General features: G+C 45.1%; 1 protein-coding gene across 4 annotated transcripts; it reads left to right on the forward strand.

Moving 5' to 3' along the window:
- Positions 1-317: 317 nt before the first annotated feature.
- Positions 318-5,918, forward strand: LOC125535563 (putative F-box protein At5g55150). 4 transcript variants are annotated; one of them, XR_015615729.1, is made up of 3 exons: positions 318-476; positions 562-5,078; positions 5,525-5,918. XR_015615729.1 is itself a non-coding variant. In XM_048698627.2 (3 exons), exon 3 carries the CDS (start codon positions 803-805, stop codon positions 2,294-2,296), a length of 1,494 nt encoding a protein of 497 aa, XP_048554584.1. In that variant the 5' UTR covers positions 318-476; positions 562-708; positions 800-802; the 3' UTR covers positions 2,297-5,918. The 4 variants fall into 4 exon arrangements, 2 of the variants coding, with proteins under 2 accessions (XP_048554584.1, XP_087399206.1); XR_015615730.1 differs by having other exon boundaries at positions 562-3,824; positions 4,122-5,918; XM_048698627.2 differs by having other exon boundaries at positions 562-708; positions 800-5,918.
- Positions 5,919-17,389: the final 11,471 nt, after the last annotated feature.

Genomic DNA, 17,389 nt, shown 5'->3' on the forward strand with positions numbered 1-17,389 from the left:
CAAATTCGTGAACAATTTCTGAATTCCAGAGCATTTTTCTGTAATCATGATTTACTTATTTTGTGAACATTTTTCAATTTCATGAACATTTTTTTGAAATCGTGAACATTGTTTTAAATTCATGAACATTTTTTAAATTTGTGAACATTTTTTGCCAAATCATGATTGTTTTATTCAAAATTAGCAACTTTTCTGACATTTAGGACCTTTTTCATATCCCGAATTATTGAAAAAAAGAAAAAAAGAAAAAGGAAACATCCGCAAAAAAAAAACAGGCGGCGTCCCGGCCACACATGGGCCGGCCCAGAAGGGGAGCGGGGGGTGCGCGCCCGCTTCCTTCCCAGCGCGTGCTGCGCCCTATAGGCGTTCCCCCGCCTCCACCCTCCTCTGCTGATCCAATCAGGTCAACGCTGCGGCTGCGCCCCCTCCCTCCTCTGCTGCGGCTGCTGCGGCTTAGATCTCCCTCTTCAATCTGGGTATCACCTTCCGCCGCATCTGATTTGGTTATGTTTCACCTTCCGCCGGTTATTGCTCTAATAATTTCCTTCCTCCCTTTGGTAGAGAGATAGGAGGATTCTGAGAAGCAAACCGAGTAGGACTCCTCGAATCAAGTCCGTCCCTTCATCAGCAAAAGAATCCCCGAGTGCCCAATCCAATCCAGTTCTTCGCGTATTCGAATCAGGCTTGTCCTCCGTTTGTGATCTATAAGTTACCCACAAGAACTCTTATCCTCTGTTTCCATCCAAAGTTGTAATTTTTTTTAATTAAAGCTTATATATATATATACGGATGCCTGTAGATTATGAAGTCCGGCGGTACGCCTGAGAATAATCGGCGCATCGCGGAAGCTGCGTATTTTCCTCCTCCGTCATTGGGTCTTTGCAAGTCGTCCAAGATTGATTTTGCCTATACGGAGGCCTGTAGCCTAGCCTGGACAATGAGCTTATGGAGTCTCGCTATACACCCAGCATATCTGTGCTCGCTAGTCCTCAGAGCTTTGCCTAGGCTGCTGCGCCTCACTCCAAGTTCACTGAAGAAATTGTGCAAGCATCCTCCACTGATCAAGACTATGGAGGGCGCATCGCCTGAGCTGCCTCAGGACATCTTGATGGGTATATTTGCCACCCTCGAGATCCCTGACCTCCTTCGTGCCGGCTCAGTCTGCTCCTCCTGGCGCTCCGCGTACTCCAGGCTCCGCAGCCTTGGGCACTACACGCGTCCCCAGACGCCGTGCCTCCTCTACACCTCTGAATCTGCCGGCGAGAGCGTTGCTTGCCTCTACAGCCTCGCGGAGAAGAGGACGTACAAGCTAGCTCTGCCAGGGCCACCCATCAGAAATAGGCATCTGATTGGGTCCTCGCAAGGTTTGCTTGTTACAGTTGATGACAGATCAGAGATGCACCTTGTCAATCCCATCACTGGTGAACAGATTAATCTCCCTTCGGTGATCACCGTTGAGCATGTGAAACCCATCTATAATGACTCTGGTGCTCTTCACCAGTACGAGTACTCATACCACACCGCAAAAATGGTTTACGGTCCGCCATCAATTTTGGCTCTTGGAGAGCTGAGGAACAAGCTTCACCATAAAGCTTTCGTGTTTTCTGATACATGCAATGGATACATTGTGGCGCTCATACACAATCCAGCTAGTCAGCTCTCAGTTGCAAGGGCAGGGGATGATAGTTGGATATGGCTGCCACCATACACCAACTATGATGATTGCATTTACAAGAATGGCCTGCTGTACGCAGTCACTTCATTTGGGCAAATTCACGCTTTCGATCTAAGTAGCCCTGTTCTCACGATGAAGATGATTACACAGGAGCTAGAGCCTGAGGACCGGTTTCTGAATACTTACATTGTCCAAGCTCCATGGGGCAATCTTCTTCAAGTGTGGAGATTATGTGAGCACTGTGATTTAGAACCCGAGCCTGGGGCATCTGTGTTTTGGAGCACTGGAAAACTCAAAATATATGAAGTCGATGCTTCGTCAGGAGAGAAAATTAAGAAAATCAGTTGCTTGCGCGACCATGTGTTGTTTCTTGGGCACAATCAATCACTTTGTCTTACTGCTCAAGACTATCCCGCTCTCAAGGGAAACCATGCCTACTTTACCGATGACAGTGTGCTTTGGACAAGGGGACTCAAGAACAATTCCCGTGATATGGGAATTCTCGACTTGGGTAATAACAGCAGGGAGGAACTTTTTTCTCCCCAGCTTTGGTCCAACTGCCCGGCTCCTGTGTGGATTACACCCAATCTTAGAAAGATGAACCTGGCATTCAATGAATAGGTTTTAGCTTCCTTTATCTATAATTATAGGTAATAATTATTTAGTTTGGTAGGCGGTGGTCCTGTGTTGATGAACTCTGTACTCGTACACTAGAACAAGTTTTTAAGAAGTTTCATGGTAAGCGTATGGCAAAATATGAGGAAAAAAGTAGACTTGTCCAAAAATATCATCATGCACCATACAAAAAGACAAGATTGTACTTATATTACAAAACATGAGTGCAGTCTTTTTTCCTCTTTATCCTAATTAGAATGTACATGGATCATGTTTTTGCACAAATTTTGTATTTTCTCATATTTATTATGTACTAGTGCCACTGTTATTTTTTTTCTTTGATCTTCTTGAGTTGTATAGAATATAGAGGATAATTTCTCATGTAGTTCTCCACACAATAAGATGTGTCAAATCAAATGTAAAAGTTGAGGGATTTGGATGAACTTGCAATATGTACTCTACTGTAACATTCAATCTTGTATGTTGCTGGATTTGGATAATAACATCAGGGATTTGGCATGTTATTTTCATTCAACTACGCGTTAGAAATATAAGAATCGTATTGTCTCTTTGCTGATGTAGAAGATAAGTGGTAACATTTGCGATAGAGCAGGATGAAAGTATGCATTGTTGTTCTTTCAAAATGCACATCTGGCTTGTTTAAGTATACTGTACAGTGGCAATCTGCTTTGGCAGCTATATATATACACTTACAAACGTGCATCATTTGAATAGCTCATTCCGGGGGCTGAAAGACATCTGTCAGCATGTGTGTTGGCTTAGCTGCAGCTAGTTGGACATGGACTAAGCTGAAATAGCTTGTCTTTCAACAAAAACAAACTATCTGACCAATCTATTTTTTCGAAATAAAATAAGATGTGTCCTTTCGCCTATCTTTGAGCAGAGCTCTAATTCCCTCCTTGTTGCCAGCTTATGTGCCCCATCTGACCTGGTATGTTTCAGCATACAGATCCAGCATCTGTGAGCCGCTTACATTTGGTTTTATATCCATCTTGGCCTAGCTGATCTGTAACGGCACTATGTTGTCAATCTGCTTGCTTGTGCACCCCTGAATAGTGCAGGATACAGAGGCTATTTTTCACTTGGCGCAAAATAGGAAAGCTACATTATAACCTCCTTGGTGCTGTAATTTTTTTAACTATATTTTGGCTGCCCGTGTGTCTTAGACATGGATTCCAGTACCAGTACTACCTTTGTTAAGTTTTAGTCTTGGCTCTTTGGTATATCTGTCGCTGTCTTTTTGCCTTTGTTTCTGCTAAAATTAATCGACTGGTTTTGATTTCTTGCTCATTCGAAGTTTGTGTGCATCAGATTTCTTTTAAGTGTGAATCTCAGAGCATGGTTCGATCTCTTTTCTGGTTTTGTGTCTTGCGGTCTGTTTTTTTTACTGGGTTTCTAAGTAAACCGACCTGGTTTGAGGTGGGGAGGCCACAGGGGATTCATCCTGCTCAGTCTGAGAGAGAGGTAGGAGATGGAGCATGGAGGGGCCAGACCAGCGCCTGCCGCCGGCAAGGTGTGTACGCCATGCGCGGCCTTTTATTTTCCCCTTGTTTAGTCTGTTGTGTTTTTGCCATCCGAGTTACGTTGCCGACGGGCAGGGAGGATTTTTTACCCCTGTAGCTCTGCACCCTGCGTGCTGCAACGATTTCAGCACTCCTGTACCTATGCTTATGGAATGTACACTGCTAAAAGTTGTGTGGAGGATTGCACAGTGGATTGGCAGCCAGTTCCTTTTGTTTGGTTTTGATTTCAGCACCATGTTCTGTACTTCTTCAGTTCAATTTTCAGATCTACGGTAGTTGTTTTGCAGAGTTTTTCTTCTTCCGTAGTGAGATCTAATATGAAGAATAAGTATGGAAAACTTATTCTGAGCTGCAGCGATTAGCTTGGACAATTTCCCCGAGGGAATGATTGTATTTCCTGGATCTGTGAAGGTAATGCCATTGTGTGTTCATTTCAGTGTTGCGGCATCATTGATTTTCTAAGAGGGGTCTCTTCAATCATCAGTCAATTTGTAGTCCCTCAGTATTTTTCTCTTCATTAATCTTCACTTCCAATCTTGATTAGTCCTTCATTCTTTTTTCTTTTGTTTCAGTTAATCGTCACTTTTTTTCAGTTTGTTCAGTCTTTCATTCTTAAATTTCTTCATTTCTGCTGTGTTATTATTCTTTAGTTTTCTTAATACCTCTTTGTTTACTTTTCACTTTTCAGTCAATTCTTTTTTATCAGTTTTCATTGTATTTGTTTCTTCACTGTTCTGTCCAAGCATGAGCTGAGTAACCGGACAGTCTTGCATTTTAATTCTTTCATTTATCCTTGTGCTTTCTTCAGTCTATTTCTTCAGTTTTTTATCAGTATCTTTTCCTTGATTCCTATTTCTGCAGCTCTTATTTGTCACTACCTAAGTCTTGTATGGTCACATGATGAAACTACAAGTGTCAAGTTCTTTTGGTGGCGTCCTTTTTAGTCATGCCTACAGATCAGTCTTTTCTCCGTCTCCTCCTCACTGAAGTCGTCACTCTTGATGTCTCTTGTTTTGCTCTATGACTATCTCATATGCATAGCAATTTTAGAAGCGATCCTAAAAATACTGGGACTGCTAAGTTGTAAATGCTAACTCTTCTGCATATTTTCTTTTCATTCTTTATCTGTACCAATCCTACCATCATTGTTATAAGTTCTACTCTGATTTTTTTGCATAATGTCCTTGAGTTGTAGGTAGATCTTTTTTTTCTCAACCAGGGGGGACATCAACCAATATTTTCAGGCAAGTCACTTCATTTATGATACTCCCTCCGTCCGGAAATACTTGTCATCAAAATGGATGGAAATGGATGTACCTACAACTAAAATACATCTAGATACATCCATTTCAACGACAAGTATTTCCGGACGGAGGGAGTACCTTTTTACCTTTTTTTTCTCATGTTGTTTGTCACAAGGGTTGGGATTGGTCCATTATCTCAGAGCCAAACATCACTCTGAGTAATTTGGTTGTTCTCCCACCCTTTATTTTGCTCCAACTGAGACATAAATTGGAAGAGAAAAATATTGTGTTTCATGCTTACAAAGGCTGGATTGGTCCATTATCCATTGAAGGGTTATTTCCTGCTACATCTTGAAATCTTGTTTATCAATTTATAGGCTTCTTTCAGTTTTGGTTATAAAATATTTTGAGTAAGTGTTGTATTTATTGTTGATTTTACGTTTCAGATGTTGGCGAAGTTGAAGATGATTCCAATGTGGTCGTGTTTGTCCATTGGTTTAGATTTTTGAATGATAGTTGTGATGGATCGTATGCCGAATCTAGCCGTTAACTTGGAAGTGTGATGCCTAAGTTATTACGATGGCCAGATTTTCTATCAACTAAGACGCGCGGGAAGTTTTTGTTATGAGTGATTTCGAGACAGGATTGCTCGTCCTCACGACGTTTCACCTGTTTGAAGGAATCTTTTATGACTTTTTGTTGATATAGGTAGCTCGAATACTGTTGGAAAATTTTGTATACGAGTAAGTTCACTTTGGAGGGACTGACGAACTTTCTTAATGCTTGGCATGATGTTTCTTCCAGTGGTAATGCAGAAAAATCAATCTGCTTTTTGATTAATGCTCCTTTATTATGTAGGAAAAATTGGTTATATGCACTATTTCAGTTTTTTAACAGCGAGTATACCTTGTGTTTTTTTTAACTTCAGTGTACTTTGTATCTCCGGTTTCAGTTTCCAGGAATTGCTTTGGGGTGTGATTAGAACAGTCAGGTGGGCATGGAAAATAAATAAATTGCAAAATCATGTTCACCGATCCACCCACAAGGTGCTAAATAAATGGATAGAAAATAAACGATGAGGCTGGGAGGAGTATTTGAAGTGTTGGTTTTTCTGGCCTATACACGTGCTTGGTTATGAATGGCCCAAAATTAGACATATTCCGAATTGAAAAACAGTCAAGTACTAATAAACAGACATCCACACCCTTGGCCTTTGTTCTTAGCCCATTGCTTAGTAGCTTTATCAGTGGTCATCAACTTAAACTGCAGCAGTGGGAATTTTCTTTGTTTGAGCCCGGAGAACTGAAGGAACCAATTTTTGGGGCGTTGGCCTTATTTGGTAGGAAAAGAGCTATGACTTTTGTTTGCATCATTGCTACAAAGAGCTGGATCGACATGAAAAGTAGACAAGAAGGAACTATGTGACAACACCGAAGAGGCAAAGGCTCAACACCATTATTGTTGATGATGCCGACTTAGGCCTTCCACTATGTGTTAGGTGCCAAAACTCTGAAAAGTTTGCCACATACACATCTATGTCAGATACAAAATATTTAGCACCGCTCACACCATGTTGAGAAGTTAGCATCGATCGAAGCTTGGACCCACATACATAAAATAGTATAGACCAGGCCAAGACACCCCACTGCCAGCGTCTCTCCTTCCTGGCTCACTGCCCTCCTTCCTGACTCACTGCAGTACAAGGCGCTTACTTTATTTGCTCGATGGATTTGGCTTCGAAGCAAGTAGATGCTCCGGTGCCCATGAATTTTTATTTGGCATCGGCTTGACAATGTAGGGCATCGGTGCCAAATATCCAAAAAGCAAATTTGGCATCACTTTTGGCCTACATAGTGGAAGGCCTTAGTAGAGAACCCATCCACTCCTTTCGTTCGGCCAGATGGATCAAAATTGCAAAGCATACCAAGAAGAATGGTGGTGTCGGAGCATACAAAGAAGAGTAGATTGCGATTGTGGAGATGAAGAGGGCATTGGCGGCCGACCGGAAGGAGAAGATGACTTGTTTCTATGAGATGAAGATGATGGAGGAGACGTGGAAGAAAAGACGGCGGCCAAAGAGAGGAAGGTGCTAGCGGAACAAAAAAGACTTGAAATTGAGACGAAAAGACTTGCATTAGAGGCCAAAATAATACTAATAAAGATTAAGCTTGAGGAGCAAAAGCTTGCATTGGCGGTCGAGGAGCAAAGAAGAAAAAGAGTGGTCAATGGCCATGCTATCATGTTCATGAATCCTAGACCTGGACAAGAATATGAAACAATATTGAGAGTTCGCCCGTGGGGACATCTTGGCTAAGATGTGCGGCGGCAGCGTTGATGGTGGTGCCAACGGTGACGACGCAATTGCTTGAGGCTCATGCTATGTTGGATTTAGGTCCATCGCGTGTTGGTGCTTTTTGCAATTTACTTGTTCATTCTGTGCCTTTTGGCGCAACCTATTGTTACGTTTGATGGGTTGGGTGAACCTTAATTATGTTCTAGTTTAATTATAATATGATGCATTTGAATTGTTTATGTTTGCTTTGAAATAGATTAATTTTGTTTCAGTTGTTCGAGCAAAGGTTTGGAAGAATTGTCAAACCAAAAATTCTAGGGGATCTGCTAGCCAAGGAAAAGTTTAATCCCTTAAGTTTTTTAACTTTTTGAAATAGGAAGAAGTTTTGAGAGATTAAGTTTAGGGCATATGCTAGAGATGCTTTTACCTTAAAATAACTAACCATAACTGAATTTTTATAATATTTTTTACCTGATGACAGTGTGCTTTGGACAAGGGGATTCAAGAACAATCCCCTTGATATGGGAATTCTCGACTTGGGTAATAACAGCAGGGAGGAACTTGTGTCTCCCCGGCTTTGCTCCAACTGCCCGGCTCCCGTGTGGATTACGCCCAATCTTAGAAAGATGAACTTGGCATTCAATGAAAAGGTTTACCCTCCCTTTATCTATAATTATTGGGAATTAATTATTTTCTTTGGTAGGCGATGGTCCTGTGTTGATGAACTCTCTACTCGTACACTTGAACCAGTTTTTAAGAAGTTCCATGGTAAGCGTATGGCAAAATATGAGGAAAAAAGTAGACTTGTCCGAAAATACAAAAAGACAAGATTGTACTTATATCACAAAACATGACTGCAGTCTTTTTTCCTCTTTATCCTAATTAGAATGTACATGGATCATGTTTTTGCACAAATTTTGTGTTTTCTCATATTTATTATGTACTAGTGCCACTGATCTTTTCTTTTTCTTTGATCTTCTTGAGTTGTATAGAATATAGAGGATAATTTCTCATGTAGTTCTCCACACAATAAGATGTGTCAAATCAAATGTAAAAGTTGAGGGATTTGGATGAACTTGCAATATGTACTCTACTGTAACATTCAGTCTTGTATGTTGCTGAATTTGGATAATAACATCAGTGATTTGGTATGTTATTTTTGTTAGATGTGTATAGTCTCTTTTCGATTTATCCCCATTGTATAAGGGGTTTCCTGCACTTTACCACACATGTATATGTATTGGCCTTTGGCCCTCAGTAAAGTCAGTTGCTCATTATCCAACATGGTATCAGATGCTAGGTTAGCCTCTCTCGATGCAGCTCCGTGCGTGCTTCGCCCGTAACCAGATCCGCTCGTCGCCGGCTCTCTCCGCCCGTGGCTGGCAGTTTCTGCCCGGATCCTCCCGTTGACTGCGTCACCCAGCTACTTCCGTCGGCTACCTCGTCCTGCAGCTGCTGCGAGCTGCCTCGTCAGGCACCTGCCGCCCTCTGCCTCGTCCTGCAGCTGCTGCTGGCTCCTTCGTCCAGCCGCCGTGGCCTGCTGCTTCGTCCTGCCGCCGCCGCTTGCTGCTTCGTTCAGCCGTCGCGGCCTGCTGCTTCGTCCGGCCGCAGCCGCCACCTGCTTGGCTGCCCCCGGCGTTCGGCCGCAGCCGCCGCCTGCTTGGCCGCCCCCGGCATCCGGCCGCAGCCGCCGCCTGCTTCGGTCCTCCCCGGCTGCCCCTGCCTACCTCCCGCTCCTGCGAGCGCTGCTGGCTCGATCTATTTTCTCGAGCGCAGCTGGTTCCCGTTCCGGTTCCTCGAGCGCTGCTGGTTCCCGATCCAGATCGGGCTACAGTAGCAGTTGACCAAAAAAAAGGGCAGCAACATCATAGTTGCTTCTTCATGTCCTCCTCGGGCTATGTTGTGGTTTCTCGGTGCTCGGTGATCTTCGATGGCACCAACTATGCTGAGTTTGTGGGGTTCATGCGTATCCACATGCGCGGTCTTCTTCTGTGGGGCGTTCTCTCTGGCAAGATACCCTGTCCGCCCTGCCCTGTTGCTCCGTTGGCTCCTGTTCCGCTGGTCCCGCCAATGCTTGCTGCTGATGCTTCTCAGGCTGACCGGGATGCAGCCAAGGCTCTTGATGATGCTGCCGTTGATGCCTATGATCAGCAGGTATCCGCATATTCTGATGCTCTTTCTGCCTACCGGGATGATTTGTCTGCTTACACTCAGTCGTGCAATGATGATGCTCGAGCTGCTGCTGTCCTCACTGCGAGTGTCCTCCCTTAGTTTGCTTCGGAGTTCATGGGCCTCGACACTGTTGCAGCGATGTGGTCCTATCTTTGTCAGCGTTATCAGCCCTCTGGCAATGCTCTATACCTTTCTATGATGCGTCAGGAGCATGCTCTTCAGCAGGGTGACTTGTCTGTTGATGAGTTCTATTCACAATGCTCTGTCATCTGGCGTCAGCTTGACTCACTGAGGACTGTTATTTGTGGCACTTGCCGTTGCTGTCAGACTACGCGGTCTGACTTGAAGTTTCAGAGGATTCATGAGTTCTTATCTCGTCTCCGCTCTGAGTTTGAGCCCCGCCGGGCTCACTTGCTTGCTCGTGGTCGTGTTCCTATCTCGGAGGTGCTTGCTGAGCTTCGTGCTGAGGAGACCCGTCTTTGCTCTGGTGGGTTACTTGTGGGTCCTTCAGTGTTGGCCACCCGGGCTCCTGTGTCATCTGCTCGCCTCACTGCTCCACCACTCCTGCCCACTCCTTCAGGGGGTGAGCCGTCCTCTTTATGCTGAGAAGAGTACGTCGCGCCGTGACACTTTCTGTGGTTACTGCTCCCGGTCAGGTCACTCAGAGTCTGATTGTCGCCAGAAGAAGCGAGACCAGAGACGCTCCTCTTCTAGTGGCCCTCCTGCATCTTCCTCGACTCAGTCACTCATTGACCAGGACATTGTACGCCTCAAGCGTCTACTTGCCTCCTCTGGCTCCTCGTCGACTGGTTCAGCTGCTGCTATGACTGCACCCCCTTCTACACCACCACAGGCCTCTACACAGTCAGGTACATCCTCGTGGGTTCTGGATTCTGGAGCTTCCTTTCATATGTCTTCTGATTCTTCTGTGTTGTCTTCTCTCCGACCTCTTGATTCACCTGTTAATGTTCTTACCGCTGATGGCACACCTCTTCCTGTTGCTAGTCGTGGTCTTCTTTCTACTCCATCCTTTTCTGTCCCTAGTGTTTCCCATGTTCCTCGCCTTACCATGAATCTTTTTTCTGCTGCCCAACTCACTGATTCTGGTTGTCGTGTCATTCTTGATACCGACTCTTGCTCCATTTAGGATCGTCGCACCAAGGCTTTGGTTGGTGCTGGCCCCCGGCGCCGTGAATCAAAGGGTCTTTGGGAGGTTGACTGGCTTTGTGTTCCTTCCGCTGCCACCACTTCTGCCGACTCCCATGCTCTTGCTCTCTTCGTCTGCGTCATTCCAGCAGTGGCCTCATCGTCTTGGTCACATTTGTGGCTCTCGCTTGTCTTCGTTAGTTCGCCAGGGCCTCTCAGGGTCTATATCTGGAGATGTCTCCTTACATTGTAATGGTTGCAGATTTGGCAAACAGACTCAGTTACCTTATCCTACTAGTGAGTCTGTATCTCAGCGTCCTTTTGACTTAGTTCATTCTGATGTCTGGGGTCCTGCTCCCTTTGATTCGAAAGGTGGTCATCGCTACTATGTTTTGTTTATTGATGATTTCTCTCGCTACACTTGGCTCTACTTCATGAAATCTCGTAGCGAGGTTCTCTCTATATACAAACGATTTGCTACCATGGTTCGTACCCAGTTTTCCACGATCATTCGTACTTTTCGTGCTGACTCTGCTGGAGAGTATATCTCTCGGCTGTTGCGTGGTTTTCTCGCGGAACAGGGTACTCTTGCTCAGTTCTCATGTCCTGGAGCTCATGCCCAGAATGGCGTTGCCGAACGTAAGCATCGTCATTTGCTTGAGACGGCTCGTGCGCTGATGATTGCTGCTTCCCTTCCACCCCATTTTGGGCTGAGGCTGTTTCTGCATCCACCTATCTCATCAACATTCAGCCATTGACTGCTTTGCAGGGTGGTATTGTTGGGGAACGTTGCAGAAAACAAAAATTTTCCTACGGCTTCACCAAGATCCATCTATGAGTTCATCTAGCAACGAGTAATCGGATGCATCTACATACCTTTGTAGATCGCGAGCAGAAGCGTTCAAAGAACGTGGATGAAGTAGTCGTACACGACGTGATCCGAATCACCGGAGATCCTAGCGCCGAACGGACGGCACCTCCGCGTTCAACACACGTACGGTTAGCGTAACGTCTCCTTCTTCTTGATCCAGCAAGAGGGAAGAAGAGGTTGAAGAAGATGGCTCCAGCAGCAGCACGACGGCGTGGTGATGGAGGAGCTGCAGTACTCCGTCAGGGCTTCGCCAAGCACTATGGAGGAGGAGGAGGTGTTGGAGAGGGAGAAGGAGGCAACCAAAAGCATGTCTCAAGAGCCCTCCTTCCCCCACTATATATAGGAGGGCCTAGGGGGGCGCCGGCCTAGGAGATCCAATCTCCTAGGGGGCGGCGGCCAAGGGAGGTTTCCCTCCCCCCCAAGGCACCTAGGGGGTGCCTTCCACTAGTAGGACTCCTCCCCTTTGGAAACCCTAGGCGCATGGGCCCCTTGGGGCTGGTGCCCTTGGCCCATGTAGGCCAAGGCGCACCCCCTATAGACCATGTGGCCCCCCGGGGCAGGTGGCCCCACCCGGTGGACCCCCAGGACCCTTCCGGTGGTCCCGGTACAATACTGATAACCCCGAAACTTGTCCCGATGGCTGAAATAGCACTTCCTATATATAATTCTTTACCCCCGGACCATTCCGGAACTCCTCGTGACGTCCGGGATGAGATCTCATCCGGGACTCCGAACAACATTCGGGTTACTGCATATACATATCCCTACAACCCTAGCATCACCGAACCTTAAGTGTGTAGACCCTACGGGTTCGGGAGACAGGCAGACATGACCGAGACGACTCTCCGGTCAATAACCAACAGCGGGATCTGGATACCCATGTTGGCTCCCACATGCTCCACGATGATCTCATCGGATGAACCACGATGTCGAGGATTCAATCAACCCCGTATGCAATTCCCTTTGTCAATCGATATGTTACTTGCCCGAGATTCGATCGTCGGTATCCCAATACCTCGTTCAATCTCGTTACCGGCAAGTCACTTTACTCGTACCGCAATGCATGATCCCGTGACCAGACACTTGGTCACCTTGAGCTCATTATGATGATGCATTACCGAGTGGGCCCAGTGATACCTCTCCGTCATACGGAGTGACAAATCCCAGTCTTGATCCGTGTCAACCCAACAGACACTTTCGGAGATACCCGTAGTATACCTTTATAGTCACCCAGTTACGTTGTGACGTTTGGTACACCCAAAGCACTCCTACGGTATCCGGAGTTACACGATCTCATGGTCTAAGGAAAAGATACTTGACATTGGAAAAACTCTAGCAAACGAACTATACGATCTTTATGCTATGTTTAGGATTGGGTCTTGTCCATCACATCATTCTCCTAATGATGTGATCTCGTTATCAATGACATCCAATGTCCATAGTCAGGAAACCATGACTATCTGTTGATCAACGAGCTAGTCAACTAGAGGCTTACTAGGGACATGTTGGTGTCTGTTATTCACACATGTATTACGATTTCCGGATAACACAATTAAAGCATGAATAAAGACAATTATCATGAACAAGGAAATATAATAATAATGCTTTTATTATTGCCTCTAGGGCATATTTCCAACAGTCTCCCACTTGCACTAGAGTCAATAATCTAGTTACATTGTGATGAATCGAACACCCATGGAATTCTGGTGCTGATCATGTTTTGCCCTAGGGAGAGGTTTAGTCAACGGATCTGCTACATTCAGGTCCGTATGTACTTTACAAATATCTATGTCTCCATCTTGAACATTTTCATGAATGGAGTTGAAGCGACGCTTGATGTGCCTTGTCTTCTTGTGAAACCTGGGCTCCTTGGCAAGTGCAATAGCTCCAGTGTTGTCACAGAAGAGCTTGATCGGCCCCGACGCATTGGGTATGACTCCTAGGTCGGTGATGAACTCCTTCACCCATATTGCTTCATGTGCTGCCTCCGAGGCTTCCATGTACTCCGCTTCACATGTAGATCCCGCCACGATGCTCTGCTTGCAACTGCACCAGCTTACTGCCCCACCATTCAAAATATACACGTATCCGGTTTGTGACTTAGAGTCATCCAGATCTGTGTCGAAGCTAGCGTCGACGTAACCCTTTATGACGAGCTCTTCGTCACCTCCATAAACGAGAAACATTTCCTTAGTCCTTTTCAGGTACTTCAGGATATTCTTGACCGCTGTCCAGTGTTCCTTGCCGGGATTACTTTGGTACCTTCCTACCAAACTTACGGCAAGGTTTACATCAGGTCTGGTACACAGCATGGCATACATAATAGAACCTATGGCTGAGGCATAGGGGATGACACTCATCTCTTCTATATCTTCTGCCGTGGTCGGACATTGAGCTTAGCTCAATTTCATACCTTGTAACACAGGCAAGAACCCCTTCTTAGATTGATCCATATTGAACTTCTTCAATATCTTATCAAGGTATGTGCTTTGTGAAAGACCTATGAGGCGTCTTGATCTATCTCTATAGATCTTGATGCCTAATATATAAGCAGCTTCTCCAAGGTCCTTCATTGAAAAACTCTTATTCAAGTAGGCCTTGATGCTGTCCAAGAGTTCTATATCATTTCCCATCAAAAGTATGTCGTCTACATATAGTATGAGAAATGCTACAGAGCTCCCACTCACTTTCTTGTAAACGCAGGCTTCTCCATAAGTCTGCGTAAACCCAAACGCTTTGATCATCTCATCAAAGCGAATGTTCCAACTCCGAGATGCTTGCACCAGCCCATAAATCGAGCGTTGGAGCTTGCACACCTTGTCAGCATTCTTAGGATCGACAAAACCTTCCGGCTGCATCATATACAATTCTTCCTTAAGGAAACCATTAAGGAATGCCGTTTTGACGTCCATTTGCCATATCTCATAATTGTAAAATGCGGCAATTGCTAACATGATTCGGACGGACTTTAGCTTCGCTACCGGTGAGAAAGTCTCATCGTAGTCAACCCCTTGAACTTGTCGATAACCCTTAGCGACAAGCCGAGCTTTATAGATGGTCACATTACCATCCGCGTCTGTCTTCTTCTTAAAGATCCATTTATTTTCTATGGCTCGCCGATCATCGGGCAAGTCAGTCAAAGTCCATACTTCGTTTTCATACATGGATCCTATCTCGGATTTCATGGCTTCCAGCCATTTGTCGGAATCCGTGCTCGCCATCGCTTCTTCATAGTTCGAAGGTTCACCGTTGTCTAACAACATGATTTCCAAGACAGGGTTGCCGTACCACTCTGGTGCGGAACGTGTCCTTGTGGACCTTCGAATTTCAGTAGGAGCTTGATCAGAAGTATCTTGATCATTATCATTAACTTCCTCTCTAGTCGGTGCAGGCACCTTAGGAACATTTTCTTGAGTTGCGCCATTTTCCGGTTCAAGAGGTAATACTTCATCAAGTTCTACTTTCCTCCCACTCACTTCTTTCGAGAGAAACTCCTTCTCTAGAAAGAATCCATTCTTGGCAACAAAGATCTTGCCTTCGGATCTGAGGTAGAAGGTATACCCAACAGTGTCTTTAGGGTATCCTATGAAGACGCATTTTTCCGACTTGGGTTCGAGCTTTTCAGGTTGAAGTTTCTTGACATAAGCATCGCATCCCCAAACTTTTAGAAATGACAGCTTAGGTTTCTTCCCAAACCATAATTCAAACGGTGTCGTCTCAAGGATTTCGACGGAGCCCTATTTAAAGTGAATGCGGCAGTCTCTAAAGCATAGCCCCAAAAATATAGCGGTAAATCGGTAAGAGACATCATAGATCGTACCATATCTAATAGAGTGCGATTACGACGTTCGGACACACCATTACGCTGAGGTGTTCCAGGCGGCGTGAGTTGTGAAACTATTCCACATTTTCTTAAGTGTGTGCCAAATTCGTGACTCAAGTATTCTCCTCCACGATCTGATCATAGAAACTTGATTTTCCTGTCATGTTGATTCTCAACCTCACTCTGAAATTCCTTGAACTTTTCAAAGGTCTCAGACTTGTGTTTCATTAAGTAGATATACCCATATCTACTCAAATCATCAGTGAGGGTGAGAACATAACGATAGCCACCGCGAGCCTCAACACTCATTGGACCGCACACATCAGTATGTATGATTTCCAATAAGTTGGTTGCCTGCTCCATTGTTCCTGAGAACGGAGTCTTGGTCATTTTTCCCATGAGGCATGGTTCTCACGTGTCAAATGATTCGTAATCAAGAGACTCTAAAAGTCCATCTGCATGGAGCTTCTTCATGCGTTTGACACCTATGTGACCAAGGCGGCAGTGCCACAAGTATGTGGGACTATCATTATCAACTTTAGATCTTTTGGTACTCACATTATGAATATGTGTAGCATTACGCTCGAGATTCATTAAGAATAAACCATTCACCATAGGAGCATGACCATAAAACATATCTCTCATATAAATAGAACAACCATTATTCTCGGATTTAAATGAGTAGCCATCTTGAATTAAACGAGATCCCGATACAATGTTCATGCTCAAAGCTGGCACTAAATAACAATTATTAAGGTTTAAAACTAATCCCGAAGGCAAATATAGAGGTAGCGTGCCGACGGCGATCACATTGACCTTGGAACCATTCCCGACGCGCATCGTCACCTCGTCCTTCGCCAGTCTCCGCTTATTCCGCAGCCCCTGCTTTTGTTTTGCCGGTCTTCTTGTCCGCTAAATATTTGGGACAGTTCCGCTTCCAGTGACTCAGTCTCGGGCTTGGGTCCATTCTTTGGCTTCTTCCCGGCAGCTTGCTTGCCAGGCGCGGCAACTCCCTTGCCGTCCTTCTTGAAGTTCTTTTTACCCTTGCCCTTCTTGAACTTAGTGGTTTTATTTACCATCAACACTTGATGTTCCTTCTTGACTTCTACCTCTGCTGATTCCAGCATTGCAAATTCCTCAGGAATGGTCTTTTGCATCCCCTGCATATTGAAGTTCATCACAAAGCTCTTGTAGCTTGGTGGAAGCGACTGGAGGATTCTGTCAATGACCGCATCATCCGGGAGATTAACTCCCAGCTGAGTCAAGCGGTTATGTAACCCAGACATAGTGAGTATGTGCTCACTGACAGAACTATTTTCCTCCATCTTACAGCTGAAGAACTTATCGGAGACTTCATATCTCTCGATCCGGGCATGAGCTTGGAAAACCATTTTCAGCTCTTCGAACATCTCATATGCTCCATGTCTCTCAAAACGCTTTTGGAGCCCCGGCTCTAAGATGTAAAGCATGCCGCACTGAACGAGGGAGTAGTCATCAACACGTGTCTGCCAAGCGTTCATAACGTCTTGGTTCTGTGGGACGGGAGCTTCACCTAGCGGTGCTTGTAGGACATAATCTTTCTTGGCAGCTATGAGGATGATCCTCAGGTTCTGGACCCAGTTCGTATAGTTGCTGCCATCATCTTTCAGCTTGGTTTTCTCTAGGAACGCGTTGAAGTTGAGGACTGCATTGGCCATTTGATCTACAAGACATATTGTAAAGATTTTAGACTAAGTTCATGATAATTAAGTTCATCTAATCAAATTATTCAATGAACTCCCACTTAGATAGACATCCCTCTGCTAGTCATCTAAGTATAACATGATCCGAGTCAACTAGGCCGTGTCCGATCATCACGTGAGACGGACTAGTCAACGTCTGTGAACATCTTCATGTTGATCGTATCTTCTATACGACTCATGCTCGACCTTTCAGTCTTCTGTGTTCCGAGGCCATGTCTATACACATGCTAGGCTCGTCAAGTCAACCTAAGTGTTTGCATGTGT

The sequence above is a fragment of the Triticum urartu genome, chromosome 2A (genome assembly GCF_056163025.1).
Source record: "Triticum urartu cultivar PI428250 chromosome 2A, HENAU_Tu73, whole genome shotgun sequence".
Classification (NCBI taxonomy): domain Eukaryota; kingdom Viridiplantae; phylum Streptophyta; class Magnoliopsida; order Poales; family Poaceae; genus Triticum; species Triticum urartu.

Excerpts from the sequence above, each read along its gene's own strand:
- LOC125535563 (XM_087543080.1), top strand. The coding sequence starts at position 803 with ATGAAGTCCGGCGGTACGCCTGAGAATAATCGGCGCATCGCGGAAGCT.